This window comes from Cololabis saira, chromosome 20 (assembly GCF_033807715.1).
Source record: "Cololabis saira isolate AMF1-May2022 chromosome 20, fColSai1.1, whole genome shotgun sequence".
In the NCBI taxonomy this organism is placed as follows: domain Eukaryota; kingdom Metazoa; phylum Chordata; class Actinopteri; order Beloniformes; family Belonidae; genus Cololabis; species Cololabis saira.
In genome coordinates this window covers 39,595,557-39,618,592 of record NC_084606.1, presented here as the reverse complement: position 1 = coordinate 39,618,592, position 23,036 = coordinate 39,595,557, and the positions used below count along the sequence as shown (strand labels likewise).

The 23,036-nt window shown below is 42.8% G+C and overlaps 1 protein-coding gene across 2 annotated transcripts in view; it reads left to right on the top strand.

Annotated features, from left to right (window-relative positions):
* The window catches only part of frem1a (Fras1 related extracellular matrix 1a), an 89,620-nt gene that overhangs the window by 62,449 nt on the left and 4,135 nt on the right, over nucleotides 1-23,036 (top strand). The window contains exons 34-37 of one of the 2 annotated variants that reach the window (XM_061709454.1): nucleotides 2,089-2,205; nucleotides 2,862-2,977; nucleotides 16,762-17,008; nucleotides 22,812-22,993. In XM_061709454.1, the coding sequence (XP_061565438.1) occupies nucleotides 2,089-2,205; nucleotides 2,862-2,977; nucleotides 16,762-17,008; nucleotides 22,812-22,993 (662 nt within the window). Of the gene's footprint in view, nucleotides 1-2,088; nucleotides 2,206-2,861; nucleotides 2,978-3,142; nucleotides 3,229-4,499; nucleotides 6,380-16,761; nucleotides 17,009-22,811; nucleotides 22,994-23,036 lie in introns of those variants that run through there. The other variant, XM_061709455.1, reaches the window with a different exon arrangement.

The following is a 23,036-nucleotide window of genomic DNA, read 5'->3' as shown; positions in this document are numbered from 1 at the left end:
TTTAATACGTTTGAAAGGAAGGTGCTAATCTGCTGCTGCCGTTATTGTGGCAAGGAGGCGACATCCAAAATCAAAGAATACGCAGAGAGAGAGTCTTTATTCTGCTGCATGCTATTTTAAAAATGGTTGCACAAGTTTTATTAAAGGCCACTTTTTCTTTAGTTCTCCGCCTTATATCTTGCCACCTGTGCCCCCCTCCACTCGCCCACAAGCAGGCCAAGCCTTTGTGCCAAACTTTGTATTTTATTGATTACTTATCTTATTGAACGTGAAATCATCCTTCGTAAATTACATTTAATTAAAACCCGTGCTTATTAATCACAAAACACAGGTTAAACATCATAACCAAATCCGCTCCGACCCGCTGTGTCAGGATCAGCGCAGACAGACTGCAGCTTCGCCTGAATTATGCTTCTGCGTTAAATCGACGGCCATATGATGGTCCCGTCTGTCACACATTTACTGTCAGTGTTTGCTATATAATATATAATATTTGCAATATACTGTGGACATCTGAATAAAAACTTAACTCATAAATAGATGAATCAAAGCGCTCTCCAGCTCTGTGTCTGATTGTCTTTTTCTCCTCAGATCATGCCGAGCACCGCCGGGTCACGCAAACCCGACCAATTAAATATTAAAATCAAATTCAGTCCTGTGGCCCGTTTTTCTATTTCGTATTTTTGATCTGTGCCTAAAATTGAAATATGAAAAACCAGACGTTTTTCCGTTTTTTGTGTTACCAACTGCATTTATTCTATCGCAGGTTTTCTCCGATGTTGCGTTTCTTTTGGTAATGTTTAAATTTCTTTGCTGTAGTTCATGAATGTGTTTATTTGCCTCTTCCACTAATATCTCTAACTCCAACTCGTTCAATTTCATTTTGCGCTTGCGACTATCCTGCTTTCCATCCAGACTCTCCATGGCGCAGAGTTTGCTCTCGCAAACCGTAAGACACGCAACACCTCATTTAAATACTGCTGTTTGCACCTGTTATCAATTGCGTAGGCAATCTTAGTTGATCACCCGCAAACCACGCAACAGCAGCACGCGCAAACTTTTTCAGTGCACACGCAATTTAGTACTCTTTATTTAGGATCTTAGTAAATCGGGCCCTAAGTGTCCGTTGGCGACCCTTAGTGGTGATGCTGGAAAACTGTTAATAATGTGAAAACAATTAGCCCTCAGAGTGATGTGCACATCAGAGACACACTGATGAACAATTAACACATTCAACTGTCTGCAATTACACGAGTGGATATAAAAGCATGCGCAAAGTGGTGCAGAAATACCGTTAACAACAATGGCAGCTTTGGCAGTGTTAGAAGATATCGCAAATGGCGCAGTAAGAAGAGAAAGAATATTTAGCCGGTTTTCCTAATGTAATCAGGGCTATCGACTGCACACACATTGCTATAAAAGCACTATCACTGGATGAATATGTGTACGTTAACAGGAAGCATTTTCATTCCATTAATGTACAGATTATATGATTAATTTATGTTATTTGTGAAGTTATTTCTTGGAAAAAGGGGCAGATCAGATAAGATTCTTCTTCTTTCTGCTTGCTTTTCATTCACCAGTTAAGAACATTTGTATTTGTCTTTTTTTAATTCTACCTGATGTGGTATATATAAATTCAACCCCCGTACAGTTGTTATGGATGTCAAATCTCGCTCCTTTTTTATTTAGCCAGGCTGTAAATATGTTTTTCTGCTACAAGGGTGTGTGGCGGAGCCACATGCAGCACAAGGACACAGAGTTTCACAGTAAACGTCTTTATTAAAGCTTTATCAAGGCAGGCAGTAGAGCAGAGTTCAGTCCTCAGGGTCGTGGTAACTTGTGCTGTTACTTTTATTATCCTTTATCAGCGATGAATAATAAGCTGTTTTAGCTTTCCGAAGGGCTTTTTTTATGTACTATTAGACTATCTTTCCATTCACGATAGGGCTCTACAGACTTACAAGATGACCACTTCCTTCCAATAAAAAGTACGACTGATTTGTTTCTCACGTATGCAAACTGTAGTCACGATGGTTTCTGTGTGAAGCGACACAAACGGATTTCTGTGTTCTGTTTGGCTCACAGGCGACAGCTAAGCCCTGCAGACCAGAACTGAAGGGTCTCCTGCACTTCAACCAAACCACCAATCAGCTCTATCACTGCAACGGCGTCTCCTGGAAACCCTGGGCACCCACCCATCAGGTACACGTCAGAGAAAATCAGCCTGCAATTTCTGCATCTGCATCTGCCCAAGGTCGATTGTTGGAAGAAAACTACTTTAGGTTTCTTTCAACCCTTGTACCGTCTTTGGGTCAAAATGACCCAATTCTTCTATCCTTCTTTCCTCCTGCCATGCTCTCTCCTTCCTTCTTCCTTTCCTCTTTTCCTCCTTTTCTACCCTCCTTTACTCCTTTTTCTCCTTATTTTATCCATTCCTTCCTTTTTCCCTCCCTTATTTCTTTCCTTTTCTCCATTCCTTCCTCCCTCCCTTCTTTCCTTTTCTCCCTTCTTTCCTTCCTTTCTCCCGTCCTTCCATCTTTTCTCCCTTCTTTCCTCCCTTCCATCTTTTCTCCCTTCCTTACTCCCTTTCCTACTTCCTTCCTTCTTTCCTTCTTTTCTCCTTTCTCCCTTCCTTCCATCTTTTCTCCCTTCTTTCCTCCCATCTTTTCTCCCTTCCTTTACTCCCTTTCCTACTTCTTTCCTTCTTTTCTCCTTTCTTCCTTACTTCCTTCTTTCCTTCCTTCCATCTTTTCTCCCTTCCTTCATTCCTTCTTTCCTCCCTTCACCCTCCCTTGACCCAAAGACAGCACCAGGGTTAATTTGAGTCCTAATTTTCAGCTTTGTCCACATTTCCTCAGATGGTGAATGCCCAGAAATGTCCACAGGGCTGGACGTCTCATCATGGCCACTGCTACGTTCTGTGTGCCGAGCAGAAGGTCACGTGGAGCGTGGCTAACCGGGTCTGCAGGGAAAGGTACTGTTCTCACGCCCGTCCCACACCATGAAACAGAAGGACTCTGGGAGACAGCATGTGTGGAGATGCATGTCTGGATGAGCTGTCAGTCACACATAAAGGGTGGATAACCTCATTAAAAGTGTCTTCGGGACGAAAATAACTTCCTTTTCATCTGTGTGTCAGATATAAGGGAACTCTTGCGAGCGTCTTCTCTAAAGCTGACATGGAGTGGCTGTGGGACTTCAGTGGAAGACAGCCATTCTGGATAGGTGGGTGTTCCGGTTTAAACCTGAATTTAGTTTCTGTGTTAAACCAACGCAGAGCCTACGCCGTTGCCGTGACGCCGTCGTGAACCCTTCGGACTTCTCCGTCACTCCATTTCGCCGTGGTGCAGTACCCCCCCAGAGCACTAGGGGGGTGCAATCTTTTCCTGAATGGTTTATCGTCGTTTTATTATTATTATTTTTTATTTGAATTTACGGACTTCCTCAATGAGTCTCTCCTCAACTTGGTCCATGTTGATAATGTTCTGTCCGTGTACAACAACAAGATGTTTAAAAATGGTGGGGATGGTGCAGTCTGGAACCAGAAATGCGTTGCTACCAAGCAAACCAATCACAGCCCTCTCGGTCTGCGTTGGGTCAATGTTTTCACATTCATCTTGGGTTTTGGTAATTCTAAAATTACTGACAATATCAACAACAGACACACAATAATAATAGTGATTATAAAATGGCAATGAGGAAATTTTATAAAATAATAATACAATTGAATAGAATTACAGCACTAGAGGAAAGAATGCAATGCAAAGAAAATGTATAGAACATTTCTACTATTTTTCCTGAGAACTGTAAAATTGTGCAGGGCTGATCTGCAAAACATTCAGTTATTCACAGGTTATAAAGTATTTTTTTATTTTGTCAGTAAGTATGTTGGACTACTAATTTATGACGAAGTCCCTCTAAAAAACTTGACAGGAAAAAGGTGCAGTAGAAACGCTGAAACAGGATGGGGCCGGGGGTGACTTCACTAATAAAACCAAGTTGAACTTAGTGATTTTCAACATCGTCATATTATATTGTTTATCCAAAAATAGATACATTACCTCTTCACTATCAATCCTGCAAACGACCGCTGAAAACAGAAAAGTAGTTTTGAAAGTCCGTCCCGTCTTATTTCATTCACTATCAAAACAAATGCAGCGACGGGGACAGGAGTTTTCCGGCAGTACGCGCTGGTGCTCATGGGAAATGTAGTTCTTTCTGGTAAAGCACTACCGCTTTTGTCCAAAGGAGCCGCCAAACTCAACAGAAGCTGAAAGTTGCATTGTGCTGCTTTAAGACCCGCATATGTTCCTGAGAAGTCTGGTTGTGAGGCCTTTCCTCGTGATGGAAGGATGCACGATGGTTAAAATACTAAGAACTAAGTCACGCCCACGCTGGACACGCTGGCTGTCACAGTTTGACGTTAGCGACAATATGTATCCGGATGCATCTTCACTGAATTAAAATGATAATTTTCTTTATGTTTCCCGTTGAAGGCCTCAGTGACAGAGAGGGCCGAGGACGGTGGGAGTGGGCGGACAGCCGTCCCGTCAGCTACACTAACTGGAACATTCCGCCTCCTCTGTCCAAAAGGAAGGGAAGTAAGAAATGTGTGCTGGTGTGGAGGAGAGCCAAGTGGCAGACCAAGGCCTGCAGGAGCGGCAGAGGTCATCACTTTGTGTGTTCAGCAAAAACGTAACTTCTACCGTGTCATGACCTGGAATCACTCGCTCACTGGGACGTTTGTGAAAAGGCGCAGGAGGAGCGGCTGATCCTCAGGATGCTAACGCCACAAGAACACGTTACCTTTGGACTGAACTGTGGGAATATTTCACAACCGAGTATCTAGGAGACCTGGTTTACGCTCTATTTACTCCTTCTAACCACTGAAAGTATTGTTAACTTTGTAAATCCTCTTGAAAGAAATATTTAGTGGCTTTTCCTTGTTTTCAGTCAGAATGGGGACTTTGATGAATCCCAGTAGTCGTAGTGTTGGCATTGTTTAATTTATCTCTTGCTACTATTGTACACATTCATAAATGGATTTGTGCTTAATAGTCTTAAGCATGAATGTTGCCTCCACTGTGTTGGTTTGGTGATGTTATTGGTTTTCATATCAATTAATGAAAATAGTAAATAATGTCTGTGTGGACTGTAGTTATTACACAGTTATTACTGTTAATACTGTCATTAGACAATGAAGTGGTGCTGATGCTGCCGGGGTCAGACTTGTGCATCATTTTGTTGATCATAATATTTTAATTGAGCGTCTTAAAAATTGGGTGAGCATTTCAGGGTTGGTTTTAGATTGGTTCCGTTCTTATCCGTCCGAAAGGTCTTTCCTTGTAGAAATTGGTCATTTTCAGTCATCTTCATCACCATTAGATTATGGAGTTCCTCAAGGTTCTGTTCTCGGCCCATTACTGTTCTCCATTTACATGCTTCCTCTAGGTAATATTATTACAAAACACAATATTAAATACCATTTCTATGCCGATGATACACAATTATACCTTTCGTTTGATAATAGCAACTCCAATCAACTAAATAACCTCCACATGTGCATTGCAGATATCTATAACTGGATGGCATCAAACTTTTTACAACTTAACTCAGAGAAGACAGAAATCCTCATCATAGGCCCAGACTCATCACAAAATCATATTTCTTCCCATCTTGGTCCCCTCTCATCCAACATCACCACTTCTTGTAGAAACCTCGGTATTATTTTTGACAAACACCTCAATTTCGACCAGCATTTAAATTCCGTTGTCCAATCATGCTTCTTCCATCTTAGAAAAATATCCAAAATCAGGTCATTTCTTTCATCTAAAAACCTAGAGACAGTTTAGTTATAGATGCATTTATTTCATCCCGGTTAGATTACTGCAATTCACTTTTTTCATGCCTCACTCAGCAAAATCTAAATTAAAGTCCCTTCACTGGCTCCCAGTCCGTTTTAGAGTGGATTTAAAAATGTTAATTATTACTTTTAAGGCTGGTATGGGGCTAGCTCCTGATTCCATAGCTGACCTCCTGACCTCACCCTGAGATCCTCTGGTGGGTCATTCCTGGCCATTCCTTGGTCTAACTTAAAGACCAAGGGTGACCGGGGCTTTTCTGTTTTAGCCCTCGCTTATGGAATGACCTGCCGGAGGAGATCAGGGGAGCTAACACATTGTCTTCTTTTAAAAACTCACTATTTTACACTTGCGTTTAAATGACTGTATTATTTGTCTGTTTTTATTATCTCTCAATTGTGTCTTATCTTAATATTGTACTAATTGTTTGTTTCCTGTTTTTAATTGCATGTAAAGCACTTTGTGACTTGTTTTGAAAAGCGCTTTATAAATAAAGGTATTATTATTTCACTGTTTCGGGAAATCGGCAGAATAGATTAATTCCAATATTGTCCATTTATCTCCCCATTCACTTTGAGCCTGTGAATATTTGTTTCCAGTACTACTATCTTCTGGAGCGGTTTGTGGTATTTATCCAAGGAAAGCAGAAACAGAACAGGACTCAACGGACAGCCCTGGCATGAGGACCTAGAAACTGGAAAGAGAGCAGAGAAAATGTGACCAGTCAGAACTTGTGCCGAGGGATTAGAGTGTAAAGTTTTAATCATCATCCCACTAAAGGTGCTGCCAAAACCCATCACCTCCAAGACAGACCACAGATATGACCACTCTAAACGCTCAAAGGCTTTCATAGCATCCATCAATGATGTTATTATGACATTATCAGCTGCCAGCCTTGATCAGTTTGATCAGATGTGACTAATTCTGGCGTATGGGATTGGAGGCAGTGGGCGAGAAGCTAAGGGGACGGTAACTGGAACAGTCAGTAGGACCTTTACCTTTTTTCAGCAGCAAAGAGATGAAGGCAATGAATGTACCCTCGTCAACCGAAAAAATAATCATGTCTAAAAAAAAAGGACCCATCTCTTCCCAAACAGTAATGTATCTGGCGATTTACCATTCTGCTTGGTACGCGTCGCATCCCTCAATTCTTCTAGCGTGATTGGCCTCTCTAAGTTAGTAGAGTCTGCATCTGATAAAAGTGAAAGAAATTTGGCAGATCTTCTCCGTCAATCATTCTTCTTCTACACACTTGTGAAACATCTTCTCATGGCCTTTACGCATTCAGCATTTTCAGTGAATCTGGGCGTAATCACTGTGAAGACGTGGCTCACTGTTAGGGTTGCCTCCGTCCCTTGAAATACGGAATTGTTACGTAATTGGGAATTAAAAGTTGCGTTCCGTATTGAACCAATACGGACATGTATTATACTCTTATTTATTGATGTCATAATATACAGGTGAAGGTCGGAAAATTTGAATATATTGCAAAACTTCATTCGTAGTAAATTCAACTAAAGGTGAAACAAATATATTATTTCCCACTACATTCAAAGTGAGATATTTCAAGCCCTTATTTGTTATAATTTTGATGATTATGGCTCACAGTTTATGAAACTCCAAATAAAGAGAATATTTTATGAAATCAATAAACAATTCAATCATCAAAATTATAACAAATAAAGGTTTAACATATCCTGCTTTGCATGTAATAAGACTAGGTAATATATTAGTTTCACCTTTTAAAATGATTGAAATTAATTAACTTTTACACCATATTCTTCACCTGTATTCTACATCTGGGCTGATGTGGACATACGTAGCATAGGAGGATATTTCAGTTGCTAGTATGGTTGTCTGTCTGTACAGTCATGCAAGTTCAATGCTATTAAAGCACTTTAAATCAAAGCATTTTGTTTTTTCATATAAAATAAATCCATTTCTATGCAGTTTAGAAGTTTTGGGGATGTCCCTTTTTTTGGCGCCTGCGTTGATGAAATCGGGGCGTCCCTTATTTCTATTTCTGAAAGATGGCAACCCTACTCACTGTACTGCTCATTGTGCTAACGGTCCGCCACCACTGCCAACGAGCTGCTGTTTGAAGGGTCAGGAGGTCGAAGGTTAGACAGCTCCTGGGGGCTGAGCCGGTGGCAACAGCTCACTTTAGCTCGGCACTTTTGATGAACTTCTGAGCTGTGAAAAAAGATGTAGTAGAGTGAAATCATTCACGTTTTTAAGACTGTATAGCAGGTCACCAGGACCAGCCCTGCAAGTCTGGAAGGGTACTAGGATTAGCTGAGCAGCAGGCGGTGTATTAACTGCAGCCTGAGCTCATTAGCCACCGCCCTCCAGGCCAGTCCAGACTAGACTGATTAAGCAGACTGCTGTTCAGCAGTGGTTTAGGGACAAAGCTGAGTGTCCAGGGACCCCCGGACCCCCCGGACCCCCCTGCAGTCAGTGATCCAAGCATCTGCAAGCTGATCGGACCTTCTGCATGCCTCGTTTCAGCTCTGGCAGCAGTCATGTCAAATGTTGTTTGAGCATCAGAAATGTTGATGGGTGAACAGATTCAGGCCCTGTTTACACATAGTAAAAACGGTGGCGTTTTCATGCATTGTGGCCGTTCCTTTACACGAAAACGAAGCTCAAAGTCACCAAAAACTATCAGTTCTGAAAACTCCGGCCAAAGTGGTTATCAGTAAGTGTGTGTGTGTGTGTGTGAGCGGTGAGTCTGTGAAAACTTCGCCCCAGAGCTGCTCCTTAGCCATTGTCCTTGATGTTATCAGACGGCTCGGTACAGTTCTGAAAACAAGTCCACAGATGTTTTTAAGAGAGGGGGAGGGCTAGTGGGGGCAGAGCCACTTGTTTACATTCCACCAGGGAGATTGTGACTGGAGCAGCGGGCCAAGCTGCCCTGCCAAGGTCAGATTATAGAATCAACAATTGTATTGAAAGAAAGGAAACAGGCAGACTCCAGTAATTTTCCGTCTGCCGTTAAGTCTCTGGTTCATCAATGGCGACTCCAAACAGACGAATTTGTGATCAATTCCCGCCAAGCCAAGCTTCCAACTTCTCCAAGGTTTTCTCCATCTTGCCAATGAGCTCAAAGACCGCCGCTAGCCTGCGATTCTGTTCAAGAATCGCATCCAGCTTGCGGCTTTGCTCTCCCAGCGTTAAAGTTTGAGTGCTGATCCCCGTCCTCATTCCTTCAGCAACGTCGGGCAGCTCAGAAAGGGCCAGAACGGCTGTCGCCGACTTACGCGATTGTCGATAGGCCAGGAAAATCCCCACTCCAATTAGAAGAAATCCTGCTATCATAAATCCAATTATGAAGCATCTTCAACGTCCTCGACAGACAGAATCGCCAAGCACAACGGTTTCCAATGTTCCCAGGAATCCATTGTGTATCCAGCAAAAAATGTCCCATCGGGGCAAGAGGGCTCCCTTACCCCCTGACTTCTCATCGCAAAAATTGGGTCAATTGTGCTGAGAGACCAGTTAATCAATTCCACGAATTTCAACTTTTTTCTCGAAATTTTGACTTTTTTCTCAACATTTCAACTTTTTTATCGAAATTTCGACTTTTATCTCAACATTTCGACTTTTTTCTCAAAATTTTGACTTTTTTCTCGAAATTTTGACTTTTTTCTCGACATTTCGACTTTTTTCTCAAGATTGTATTTCAACTTTTTTCTCGACATTTCGACTTTTTTCTCGAAGTGCATAATGAAAAAAAAAAATCTTCCCCCAGTTCTAACTAATATAGAAACATGCAGCATGCGTTGCCTTCAATCTAAGGTTTATACAAGACTTCATTTTTTGCCACTCCAGAAATATTATTTTTTTGCGTTTTTGGTCCAATATGGCTCTTTCATCATGTTGGGTTGCCGACGCCTGGTGTAAATGATGGTATTTTTCAGGGGGAGAGGAGAGAAGAGGAGGGGGAAATATCAGTTTTATGTATAAACGTGGCCTGAATCAGGGCAGTGGTGACTGAGGCTGGGAGGGGATGCTGGGCAGCTGCTGGGCTTGTTTGTTCTGCACATTTGGATTAACCGGGGTCAGGGAACATGAACTCCAGCTTACCCCTCGTAGTCCAGAATGAGAAAAAACGACCTTCAAACCAACTCTTTGAGTAAGGTCACAGAGGGGCCGTCTGGTTCTTTCCCTCAGTCTCTGGAGGACACGGAGAAAACAATTCACAATATGTTGCATGAGAATAGAAGAATAGAAATAGAATAGAAAGCCTTTATTGTCATTATATTTCTACAATGGAATTGGGCAGCAGCTCCGTCAAAGTGCAAAACAAATGCAAGACTATATAAACAAGTACACTGTACACAACAAATATGAACAAAAAAAGTAAACATAAATATATATATATATATATATACACTATAAGGAAAGAGTGAATGGGAGAATAAAATAAAAATGTACATGAGTGGGTGGAGGAATATTGCACTTGGATGGGTGGAAGAATATTGCACTGAAAGGATGGAAGAGTATTGCACATACATTATGGACAGGAAATAGGAAATATGAAATATTAAATATTAAATATTGCACAGTGTGAGGTAGCTTAGGAGTTCAAAAAGTTCACAGCTTTGGGGAAGAAGCTGTCCCTGAGTCTGTTGGTTCGGGATCTTAAGGACCTGAAGCGCCTCCCAGAGGGCAACAGGTCAAAAAGGTGGAAACCGGGGTGGGTGTTGTCCTTTAAAATGTTCCTTGCCCTGTTGAGGCAGCGGGAGCTGTAGATGTCAGACAGGGAGGGCAGAGAGGGCAGAGGGCAGCCGATGATCTTCCGTGCTGTGTTTGCCACCCTCTGCAGCCTCTTCCTGTCTGCTTCCGTGCAGCTGGAGTGCCAGGAGAGCGCAAAGGAGAAGAAAAAGATCTCAAAATGGGGAGCAGGACAGTGATCTGAGGTCAGGTGTGCAGATGTGATGACAGGCAGATTCGTATCCAGAGATTTTCTGGATACGAAGTAGACTTTAAAGACAGAAAAGGGCAACAAATGGGCATAAAAACAGAAGATGCTAGACAAGATTAAAATGAGCGGTATAAAGATTGAGCATGACCGCAGTCCAGATTCAAACAGGAGGGGGTTTAATTGAGGTCACACTGCTAATGTTGTCTGTCTTGTCTGCCTTCAGAAACATCCCTCAAGACATATCACACTCTTTTTTAACAAAGTTCTCTGAGGCCTTTTAAAATGATGTGACATAATTTGGTCATTTACAGCTTATATTTCAGCAGTGAATGAACAGCTGTGTTGATAGCAGCAGGTTGTAGGGTGGTGTCTCCGGCTTCCTGGGTGGATGAGGAAAGTTTAGATCAGGGATCAGCTTTTTCAAAAATGTTGGACCTTTTTTTCCTTCTTTTCTTCTTTTTTTCCTTTTTTCTCTTTTTTTCTTTTTGTCTTTCCTTTTTAATCTTGAAATTTTGACTTTTTTCTCGAAATTTTGACTTTTTTCTCGAAATTTTGACTTTTTTCTCGACATTTCGACTTTTTTCTCAAGATTGTACTTCAACATTAATCTCGACATTTCAACTTTTTTCTCAAAATTTTGACTTTTTTCTCGAAGTGCATAATGAAAAAAAATCTCCCCCCAGTTATAACTAATATAGAAACATGCAGCATGTGCTGTCTTCATGAGGCTGATACAAGACTTTTCATTCTTTGCGGCTCCAGACATATTTGTTTTTTGTGTTTTTGGTCCAATATGGCTCTTTCAACATTTCGGGTTGCCGACCCCTGGTTTAGATCACCAGTATGCAAACAAAGAGACAGGGTTGTTGCATGTTGGATTTTCCGAGATTTTGGTGCTTTCAAACAGACAATGTTATTTTTGACATATGTCCCTTTTGAATATATTTCTGCATTCATTTTACAGCGTTTGAACTTGTTTAAGACTTTATGAAGACTTTTATGAGGCCTGTAAGAGTTAAAACCCTCTTGTTGTGTCTGAAACTGTGGCTGGGGATGGAAAGGTCATTTAGGAGTAGTTTTAATTGATGTGTTATTGTTGTTGACTCTTTTTGAGGAATTCCTCTCCACATTATTTAGATCAGGGCCACTGAGTCCGTAGCACAAGGTTAAGCAGCAATGTGATTATCCCCATCATGTGATCTCCCGCCGCGGTATGAAAGAGGGCCTTTTATACGAGCAGACCTCAGACGTTTGTGTGCAGCGGCGCGATGCAGCAGAAACTCTCCAGCTCGGTAAGTCCCGTTAAAACCCACTGGATAAAAGCATGCGTGCCGTCCATCTGCTTCAGACGCTTTCATAAAGTATCTGAGCCGGAGTTCTTACTTAAACGCTTGAGTTAGAAGAAACGATGTGGTTTGATTAGGACCAGGATTCATCATTAACTCATATTGTTGAACATTTTATGATCTGACCAGAAGTATCAACATCTTTAGCATTTCTTTTTTTGTTATCCCTGCCTTTAATTTGGTCCAGCGCTGTTTTATTTGACATTTTGCTGGTTTACACTGCAAATTATACTTTTAATATGAACAAAAGCTAAATGAATGAATGACAGATTGAAAGACTTGCAGCTGGGAGAGCATAGCAACCGGAGGGTTTAGTTGGAATTACTGTAAATGTGGCACCGTCTCAAATCAGTAAACCACAAATCACACAGATTCTTCCACATAACTTACTTTTAATTTTTGTTACTATGCAGACAGTATGAGCCAGAAATATTCATTTCCTTATTATGCATTTTATGCATTCAGGCATGTACTACACTACAACATGAAGTTAGTGCAGTAAAGCTTTTACCACTTTGCAACGCTGCCTTTTCACAACGACGGAGTTCTTCCATTGATGACACAGTGATGAAGAGTTTCAAGTGTAGTTTTGTCCTCGATGTGCAAACGTTTAGGGTCAGTGTTCCAGACCAGCTCTTTCTCTCTTTCACTCATTTTGTTGTAACGTGAACGGAAAGTGGTTTTGCATTGTCTTGCTAAAGATTAAGATTAGAACAAGACCTGGGGATATGTGGTCCTGAATGCAGCATTTTTGCTCTGAAACCTCAGCGTACGTTTTTTACTAGGGCTGTCAAACCATGAATTTTTTTAATCGCGATTAATCGCTTGTTGTCCATAGTTAACTCACGATTAATCACATATTAATCGCACGTTTAGTCACACATTTTTTGCTGTTTTAAATTACCTTAAGGTATATTTTTAATGTTTTTAATATTGGTAACAACATGAAAAATGGCAAATATGCTGCTTTATGCCAATGTTTATTCAACTTTCCACCAAAAAAAAGGCTTTTGACCTGAATGTAACATTCCTTCATAAATACAATCCCCAACTTTGTTTGTAGACTTGTCCAGGCGCTTTTTTTGCAAGCTGCTATCCAGCGTTGTCTGCTTTTGACGAGGGTTTCTCTCTGCATCGGTCGTGTGTTTGACTGCAAGTGTATTTGAGACTCCACTTACTTCCATGGTAATTCATTTCAAATCGACAGTACATGCAAATAACTTTAGTCTTGTCCAGCGAACCATCTGCATCTTTATGAAAGTGAACTTGCTGTTCAAAAATCCCTTTTCTCCATCTTTCCTCGCTTTTCAAAAAAGTTCACGCAGTAGTCCACCATACTTTTCCTCAAGCTACGTTGTCGTCGACCGCCGGAAAGGATATAACGCGCGTTCTTTTGTTTTTATTTTATCCCGCGCATTAATCGTGCGTTAAAAAAATTGTCGGCGTTAAGAGGACGTTAAGTTAACGCGTTATTAACGCGCTAACTTTGACAGCCCTAGTTTTTACATTAACGCCACCATTACAGAAGGGAATCTCGCCAGTGGCTTTGATGGAACTTCATATCATCACTGAGCCTCACTTTCAATTCAATTCATTTCAATTTTATTTATATAGCGTCTAATACAACAAAAGTTGTCTCCAGACGCTTTCCAGAGACCCAGAACATGAACCCCCGAGCAGTTATTACATAAACAATGGCAGCTAAAAACTCCCCTAGTGGGAGAAAAACCTTAATCCAGTGTTTTTCAATCCTGGTCCTCGTGGGCCCCTGTCCTGCATGTTTTAGATGCTAGCCTGCTTCAGCACACGGTGATAAAAGTACCTGTGTCATCAACAGAGCTGTGCAGACCTTGATGACAAGCTAATGGGGACCTTAGAATTAGAATCAGGTGTGTTGGTGCAGGGAAACATCTAAAACATGCAGGACAGGGGCCCACGAGGACCAGGATTGAGAAGCACTGCAAAAAACTCCCCTTTAGGAGGGAAGAAACCCGGACCAGGACCTGGATCATAAGGGGGTAGAAACCTGGACCAGGACCTGGATCATAAGGAGAAACCTGGACCAGGACCTGGATCATAAGGGGGGACCCTCCTGCCGAGGGCCAGACTGGGGGGTCGGGGACGTCAACAGCACACAGCAGGCAGGTGGAAGCAGCAACGGGATGACCGGGGGTGGGGGGGGGGCGGGGGCAGCAGGCAGGTGGAAGCAGCAACGGGATAACCGGGGGTGGGGACCGCAGGCAGGTGGAAGCAGCAACGGGATGACCAGGGATGGGGACCGCAGGCAGTTGGAAGCAGCAGCGGGATGACCGGGAGTGGAGACCGCAGGCCACCACGCAGCTCCCGAAGCTCCGGCCCAATCAGCAAGCCCCAGGTTAGGTTTAGGGTCGGGGAAAGGTTGAGAAGGGGCAGGGCCAGGGAGAGGAGTCTTGATGGACAAATCTCTCTCCCGCCTGCCCGGGCCGCACCCTGCCCCTCTCACTCCCACGCTGCAGGTTCCGGTGTTGTGCATTCAGAGATGCTCTTCGCCACCGGCAGAGGATGCTGTTTCATCTGACCTCAAAGCATTTTTCCAGTTACGTCTGACTGTCTTACTCTTTACACTAAAATCCGTCCACATTCCTTAAATAGTCCAGTGATATGCGGAAGAAAACTCCGGTAAATAGTTCAAACTCTGCTCCACAAAGACACGGACTCTGCTCTTTCATTTCAGTCACCTGCTGACATTATCATTGTTTGAAATAAGATCTTTGCCTTTCTTTGCCTTACCTTACCTGGCCTTTCTTTCCTTTTCTTTGCCTTGCCTATTTTACCTCATCTTGCCTTTCTTTTCTTTCCCTTTCTTTGCCTTAGCTTACCTGGCCTTTCTTTCCTTTTCTTTGCCTGGCCTTTCTTTACCTTGCATTACCTTTCTTTGCCTTAGTTTGCCTGGCCTTTCTTTACCTTGCATTACCTTTCTTTGCCTTAGCTTGCCTGGCCTCTTATTTTCTTTGCCTTGCCTTAGCTGTCCTTTCTTTTTTCTACCTTGCATTACCTTTCTTTACCTTGCCTTGCATGAAATCCATAAACGGACAAACATGCCACGCTCCATTTTTAAGCTTGGCCTGTGATTTTCAGCCATTTTCAGTTCTAATTGTTTGGCTTTTATTCTCATGTCACGCGTGCGTCGCCTCGCTGGGTGGTTTTTCTCCTTTCCGCTCAGACAGCGCTTGCGGTTCAGCAAAGAACTCCCCTGCATTTGGATCCTACTTCTGTTCAACAGATGAAATGAAATACTTTACTCGTAGTTCCTAGAGTATCTAAATGTAGATTTGGAGGGCGGGCGTTCTGCTATCAGGCACCATTACTTTGGAACCAACTTCCAATCTGGGTTAAGGAGGCTGACACCACCTCCACCTTTAAAACTAAACTTAAAACCTTTCTGTTTAGTAAAGCTTATAGTTAGTGTTTAGTAAACCTCTAGCTGGTGTTGGTAAATCTCTAGGTAGTGTAAACTTTAGTGTGTTAGAGTCAGTAGTCATAGTCGCAGCTATAGAACAAAACTATAATAGTTAGTCTCAAATATAGCTTCGCGGTAGATATGCTGCTATAGGCTTATGCTGCAGGGGGGCACCGACATGATCCGCTGGGCGGTGCCTCTCACCCTTCTTCTCCTCTCCTTTTCCCTGCCTCTCTTCTCCATTACCATTTTTATTTATTATAAATATCTCATAGCTATCATTTTTGTCCATCGTTCCTGTAGTTTCTTGTGCCGGCCCCCCTTTTTTCTCTTTTGTGTATGTTTGCAGGCCGGAGCCTCAGGAGCTGCGTTCTGGCCTGTGTTCCCGGCCCTCCCCCCCCCTCTGGTCATCCCATTGCTTCTTCCACCTGCCTACGTGGATGTCTGCTGTTGCTGCTTCCGCCTGCCTGCACCCCCCCCCCCTCTGGTCATCCCGCTGCTGCTTCCACATGACTGTTGTGTGCTGCTGACGCCCCCCCCCCCCTCTGGTCATCCCGCTGCTGCTTCCACCTGCCTGCTGTGTGCTGTCGACGTCCCTGACTCCCCCAGTCTGGCCTTCGGCAGGAGGGTCCCCCCTTATGAGCCTGGTCCTGCTCAAGGTTTCTTCCCTCCTATAGGGGAGTTTTTCCTTGCCACTGTTTGGCTTAAGGTTTTTCTCCCACTAAGGGAGTTTTTACCTGCCATTGTTTATGTAATAATTGCTCCGGGGTTTATGTTTATGTTTATGTTTATGTTTATGTTTATGTTCATGTTCTGGATCTCTGGAAAGCGTCTAGAGACAACATCTGTTGTTTTAGACGCTATATAAATAAAATTGAATTGAATTGAATTGAATTGAAATTGAGAAAGAAAAGAAACATGAAATATCATTGGTTCATAATGTCTACAAAGAAATAAAAGTGGAAATAGAAGCAAAATCGGTGGTTTTGTTGATTTGTTTATTGGCATTCTTCATAAGGTTCCAACTGATCCTGATTTGGGGCTATTGAAAAAAAGACATTTTTGAGTTTATAAGTGGGCTGATAACCTCACTTCAGGTAAACCAGCTCTCGTCTCTTCAACACAAACTCAGAAGCTTGTCCTGGACGTGTAACATTAACCCTGTTGTGCCCGTTGCTCACTCAGGTCATGGTCCTGCCGTAATCGTCTCGCTTGCCCTCGAGTTTTCCTCCTTCCGAGTGCGAACAGAGGAGCTCACAGAGCTGCGGTTGTGGTCATGGATCATCAGACGCTGGGACCAGTCAGCCACGCCTCGGGCTTCCAGTGGCTCTCCTTTGCTTACCAGGGTCTAACGGAGATCCCTTATGACTCCATACTGACACAGACGGACACCCTGGAGGTGCTGGACCTGAGTTACAATCTGCTGGATGAGTATCCTTTTCCTATTCCCTGGAGGGTAAGGAACCAATGACATATGTTGTAAATGACCTGAAATAACCTTTTCTTGTCCTTTTTCTATGAAAATGTGCTTATGACAGAAACCTTGTAATAATAATAATAATACATTTTATTTGTTAGGCGCCTTTCATGGCACTCAAGGTCGCCGTACAACAATCGAAATATAAATACACAATTTAAACAGAAAACAGCACAGTTTGCAGCAGAACAAAAAAGCGACTTGAATATTAATTGTGACATTTCAAAAAGATAATCCAACATATGTAGGAACAGTTGGTTAGACAGACTGCACATTGGCAGATATAACTATTACAGGCTTTTTTAAGTGCATTTAGTGCCGGACTTTGTGGCGACTAAGAAGAAAAGGTCTACATCTACATTTTCGTGGTTCTGAAGAACATTCAAGCGTTTGAAGGTCGAGCCTCGTCTATGACACGAGTCACGGCAGTCTCTCTGGTCTCTCCGGTCTCTCTCTCAGCAAGCCCCAGGTTAGGTTCAGGGTCGGGGAAAGGTTGAGAAGGGGCAGGGCCAGGGAAAGGAGTCTTGACGGACAAACCTCTCCCCCGCCTGACCGGGCCGTTACCCTGCCCCTCTCAGTCCCACGCTGCAGGTTCCGGTGTTGTGCATTCAGAGATGCTCTTTGCCACCAGCAGAGGATGCTGCACCATGTACAAAAGAGAAAAAAAAGAAAAGAAAAGGGGAGCCAGCACAAGAAACTACAGGAGCGATGGACAAAAATGATAGCTATGTGATACTTAATAATATAATATAATAAATAAAAATGGAAATGGAGAAGAGAGGAAAGGAAGAGGAGAGGAGAAGAAAGGTGAGAGGCACCGCCCAGTGGATCATGTCGGTGCCCCCCTGCAGCATAGCATGCAGCATAGCAGCATATCTACCACCAAGCTATATTTGAGACTAACTATTATAGTCTTGTTCTATATTTGGAAATGATTTGCCAATTTATCCTTCTAGTACCCATAATAATATGAAATCATTACAGGAATCTGGAGGGATTCCAGTGCGTAAAGGCCGTAAATCTAATCTGGACACGTATGACGTCTGAACTCTTCGCTGCGCTAATAACTGATGGATAACAGGTCAAGCATGAACCTTCTCTACATCTCCACTAGTCAGAGCCATAATTCGATGTCTCTGGACTCGGAGGATCTGGTTTGGACCATCAAGTAGACACACGTTTTCCTCGCTGTTTTCAATCCAGTTCAGTTGAATTCATAATAGTTGTAATCATGTAACGTCCAACTTCTCCAAGTGAAGGAAATCAATGGGTCAAGTGAATTCTTCTTCAATTCAGTGAATTCTTCAGTTTTATTCAGACATCAGTCTTGAGGGTAGATGGGGGAGCAGCCATGCAGTGGAGAGAAAGAGCGCCATCTTACCTTCTCAAACATCTTAGGTTATGGCGCTTTTCCACTAGTACCTACTCAGACCGACTCCACTCGCCTTGCCCTCGTTTATTTTCAATACCCAGATCAGAAGTAGGAGGTTGGAGAAGCTGCTGTGAAGTATTTGATTGTGTATCTAAACGAAGAAGACAACAACACTAAAGATGTAGAACCTGGAGGAGATGATAGATGTGCTGCTGAATCTGTGGCTTATGTTCAATATCAAGTTATAGTTTGTTGTAGTTTTTTTAGATTTTGTTTGTCTCTGAAAAGTCCGCTGGAGCCGCGAGCAGCTATGAAGAGACAGAGCTCCTGGTAGATCCCGTCTTATCCCCCGTCTAGATCCCTTTTTAATTCTCTCCTCAGCACCAGGTTTATGAACATCTGACCCTCAGAGTTGGATCATGAAACAGACTTTTGCTGCCGTTGCTGGTTGAATAAAATGAACAAGAATCCGTCAGAGTCTCTTTCTCTGATTTCCACCTCCTGACTCAGACGTCTGACTCCAACCCCCCGACCAATCGGTGGCCTGTAGTGTGATGATGTCAGATACAGCCGACTCAGCAGACTCGGCAGAATAGTTACAGAAAAAGTATCTACACGGCACGTTAGACCCCTAGTGGAAAAGAGCCAAACCGAGGCGAGACTAGTCGGGCTGAGTAGGTACTAGTGGAAAAGCGCCATTAGTTCCACCATTATTATCACTGTTTCTTAAACAAGTCATTAATCCGCTGTAAGCAGCAGCAGCAGCAGTTGATTTTTCCCCCCGACATGGCTGTCGGGATAATCTGCAGCTCAGTGACAGACTTTAATTTGGAAATGTTGCGTTTCAGGCTCCTTCTGGGTTCGTGTTTGGAATAATTGAAATGAAAACACGCCAGCTGGCTGATGAGAATCAAGTGACATGAAAAGTTCTGGCCTGGAAAGAGCAGGATTCATGAGAGCAGGCCCAAATGTGCTCAAAACAAGAACTTTACCACTGCGGGTTGAGTTTGGGTCATCATGTGAGATGAGATACAATATTTAGCTGTTTCTAACTTCTTTTGTGGCACTAAATTCAGAAAAAAAAGATCAGTGCTGGTTCACATTGGTCTGACTAGGATCAATGCACCTAAGTAGAATGCTTTATCTTGGTTTTTTTTTTGGGGGGGGGGGGGGTAAACTGACTTTCTGTCACGTCATGGATGTGTTTGTTCAGCGCACCAGCAGAGCAGCAGCACCTTCAGTGTTTGAACTGTCTTTAAAGTTGTCATTCCTTCTTGAAAAGGCTTCAGGCTTTGATAAAAACGAAGTGATGTAAGATCTTTGGTTATTTCTTGGGCCCATTCTTCCTACAAACCGAAGCGGAAACAAGCTTTGCCAAGTGCACTGGCACAACCACGGACCCTGGTAACAGTCTGGACGGCCTCTTTCCTCTTTTCTCTGGACGTCTGGAGGACTTTTCACCCGTCTCCTCCAAGAACAAAGTGGAATACTGATTATTCAGACCAGAGTTCACATTTTCATCTACGTTATGATCCATCCCAGATGCCTCAGAGCCCAGAAATGTCAACTACACTGTTGTTCTAGACAACGGTTTCCCCCGGTAACCTCTTGTCCATGTTGTTGTATCAGCTATAGAGGGTCTGCATTGACGTATCTTCCCCACTGGACCAGCCCCCTTACTCACACTGAGTTGTAAAACATCAGCAAAAACTGCTGCAACTAGTGGAGAAGACGGGATAACAGCCGATTATGGGCTTAAATTAGCGTCAGTTGGACTTGACAGTGACCCGTACAGTTACCCCAAGAACCAGTGGTCCATGGACATTAATATTTGGTACAGTTACCAAGAACCAGTGGTCCATGGACATTAATATTTGGTACAGTTACCAAGAACCAGTGGTCCATGGACATTAATATTTGGTACAGTTACCAAGAACCAGTGGTCCATGGACATTAATATTTGGTACAGTTACCAAGAATCAGTGGTCCATGGACATTAATATTTGGTACAGTTACCAAGAATCAGTGGTCCATGGACATTAATATTTGGTACAGTTACCAAGAACCAATGGTCCATGGACATTAATATTTGGTACAGTTACCAAGAACCAGTGGTCCATGGACATTAATATTTGGTACAGTTACCAAGAACCAGTGGTCCATGGACATTAATATTTGGTACAGTTACCCCAAGAACCAGTGGTCCATGGACATTAATATTTGGTACAGTTACCAAGAACCAGTGGTCCATGGACATTAATATTTGGTACAGTTACCAAGAACCAGTGGTCCATGGACATTAATATTTGGTACAGTTACCCCAAGAACCAGTGGTCCATGGACATTAATATTTGGTACAGTTACCCCAAGAACCAGTGGTCCATGGACATTAATATTTGGTACAGTTACCAAGAACCAGTGGTCCATGGACATTAATATTTGGTACAGTTACCAAGAACCAGTGGTCCATGGACATTAATATTTGGTACAGTTACCAAGAACCAGTGGTCCATGGACATTAATATTTGGTACAGTTACCAAGAACCAGTGGTCCATGGACATTAATATTTGCTACAGTTACCAAGAACCAGTGGTCCATGGACATTAATATTTGGTACAGTTACCAAGAACCAGTGGTCCATGGACATTAATATTTGGTACAGTTCCCAAGAACCAGTGGTCCATGGACATTAATATTTGGTACAGTTACCAAGAACCAGTGGTCCATGGACATTAATATTTGGTACAGTTACCAAGAACCAGTGGTCCATGGACATTAATATTTGGTACAGTTACCAAGAACCAGTGGTCCATGGAAATTAATATTTGGTACAGTTACCAAGAACCAGTGGTCCATGGACATTAATATTTGGTACAGTTACCAAGAACCAGTGGTCCATGGACATTAATATTTGGTACAGTTAACCCAAGAACCAGTGGTCCATGGACATTAATATTTGGTACAGTTACCCCAAGAACCAGTGGTCCATGGACATTAATATTTGGTATAGTTACCCCAAGAACCAGTGGTCCATGGACATTAATATTTAGTACAGTTACCCCAAGAACCAGTGGTCCATGGACATTAATATTTGGTACAGTTACCTGAAGAACCAGTGGTCCATGGACATTAATATTTGGTACAGTTACCTGAAGAACCAGTGGTCCATGGACATTAATATTTGGTACAGTTACCAAGAACCAGTGGTCCATGGACATTAATATTTGGTACAGTTACCAAGAACCAGTGGTCCATGGACACAAATCCACGTTTCGGTGCCTGGAATCCAGTTGTTTCTGTGAATTGCAGCAATCCATTCGTCTTTCTTAAGCTTATTTTTCGGCAGTCTGTAAAACGATAACTCCGATTTCTTGCTAAATCTATGATTTCCGTCAGTCTGCCCCAGGGCAGCTGTGGCTACAAACGTAGCTTACCACCACCAGAGAGAATGTGTATGGATGAATAATGATTTCTGTAAAGCGCTCTGGGTGCCTAGAAGGGCGCTATATAAATCCAAGTCATTATTATTATTATTATTATGAGTACAGTCGATCGCACAACAGCTCTTTCCCATTTTAGATGTTTTCCAGTTGCTCAAACTGAAAGTTTACGCTGCCACTCAGTCTTTCTGACACTCAGTCTTTCTGTCACTCAGTCTTTCTGACACTCAGTCTTTCTGTCACTCAGTCTTTCTGACACTCAGTCTTTCTACCACTCAGTCTTTCTGACACTCAGTCTTTCTACCAGCAGCTCCTACCTTTCTTTAGGAGCGCACCTTCCATGAGAGAGATGCAAAAACTGTTTGTCTGTTTTGGAGGTGCAAAGAGAAGGTGGAATAGATCTTTCCTCACAAAGACTGTCACAGTGGATATTTGCGAGTACATTTCCCAGACCTATAATACGAAATAGCCATTTTTCTACATTAACCGTAACATATATATATATACATATATATACGTGGGGGTGAGGGGTGACATCCGCTGCTAGTCTAAAATGCAAAAAACACAGGGAAACGCACAACGAGCACACTAGCCTTTGAGATTTGTAAGAGAAAAAACAAACAGACACGAGAACAAGCAGAGACACAAACAGCAACCATTTCAGGTCCCTGGGACTGAATCAAAGCTAGGATACCGCGATTATCTGATTTTACATTTCAAATGTAATCAGAAAGCGTGCTGCATTTGGGTGGAAACTGCTTTGCTGATGCTGACAGGTTTGGCTGTAAAAGGATTCCAGACTGATCTAAAGCAAAGGCTTCAAGTAAAAGTACAAGTTTTCGGTCTTCAGTTCTTTGGGAAACACTGCAGCTGGGTGTTGAGGGTCCCACCTTCATTCCAGCGAACATCCCAGCAGGTTCGTCTCCTTGACTCAGTCCTTACCGGAACCCGGCTCTGTTGGGACGGCTGGAGAAGCTCAGCACGCTGATCCTGGACTGCAACAACTACACGTCTCACGTCAAGTTCCCCTACATGCCCAGCATCACCACCGTGTGCATCAACAAGAACAAGATCAACAACCTGCCCGTGTTCGTGGAGGAGATCAGGCGGAAGGTCCCAAACATCAGGTCAGCCTTTTCTTCTGTTTCATTTCTGCAGGGAAGCTGGGAC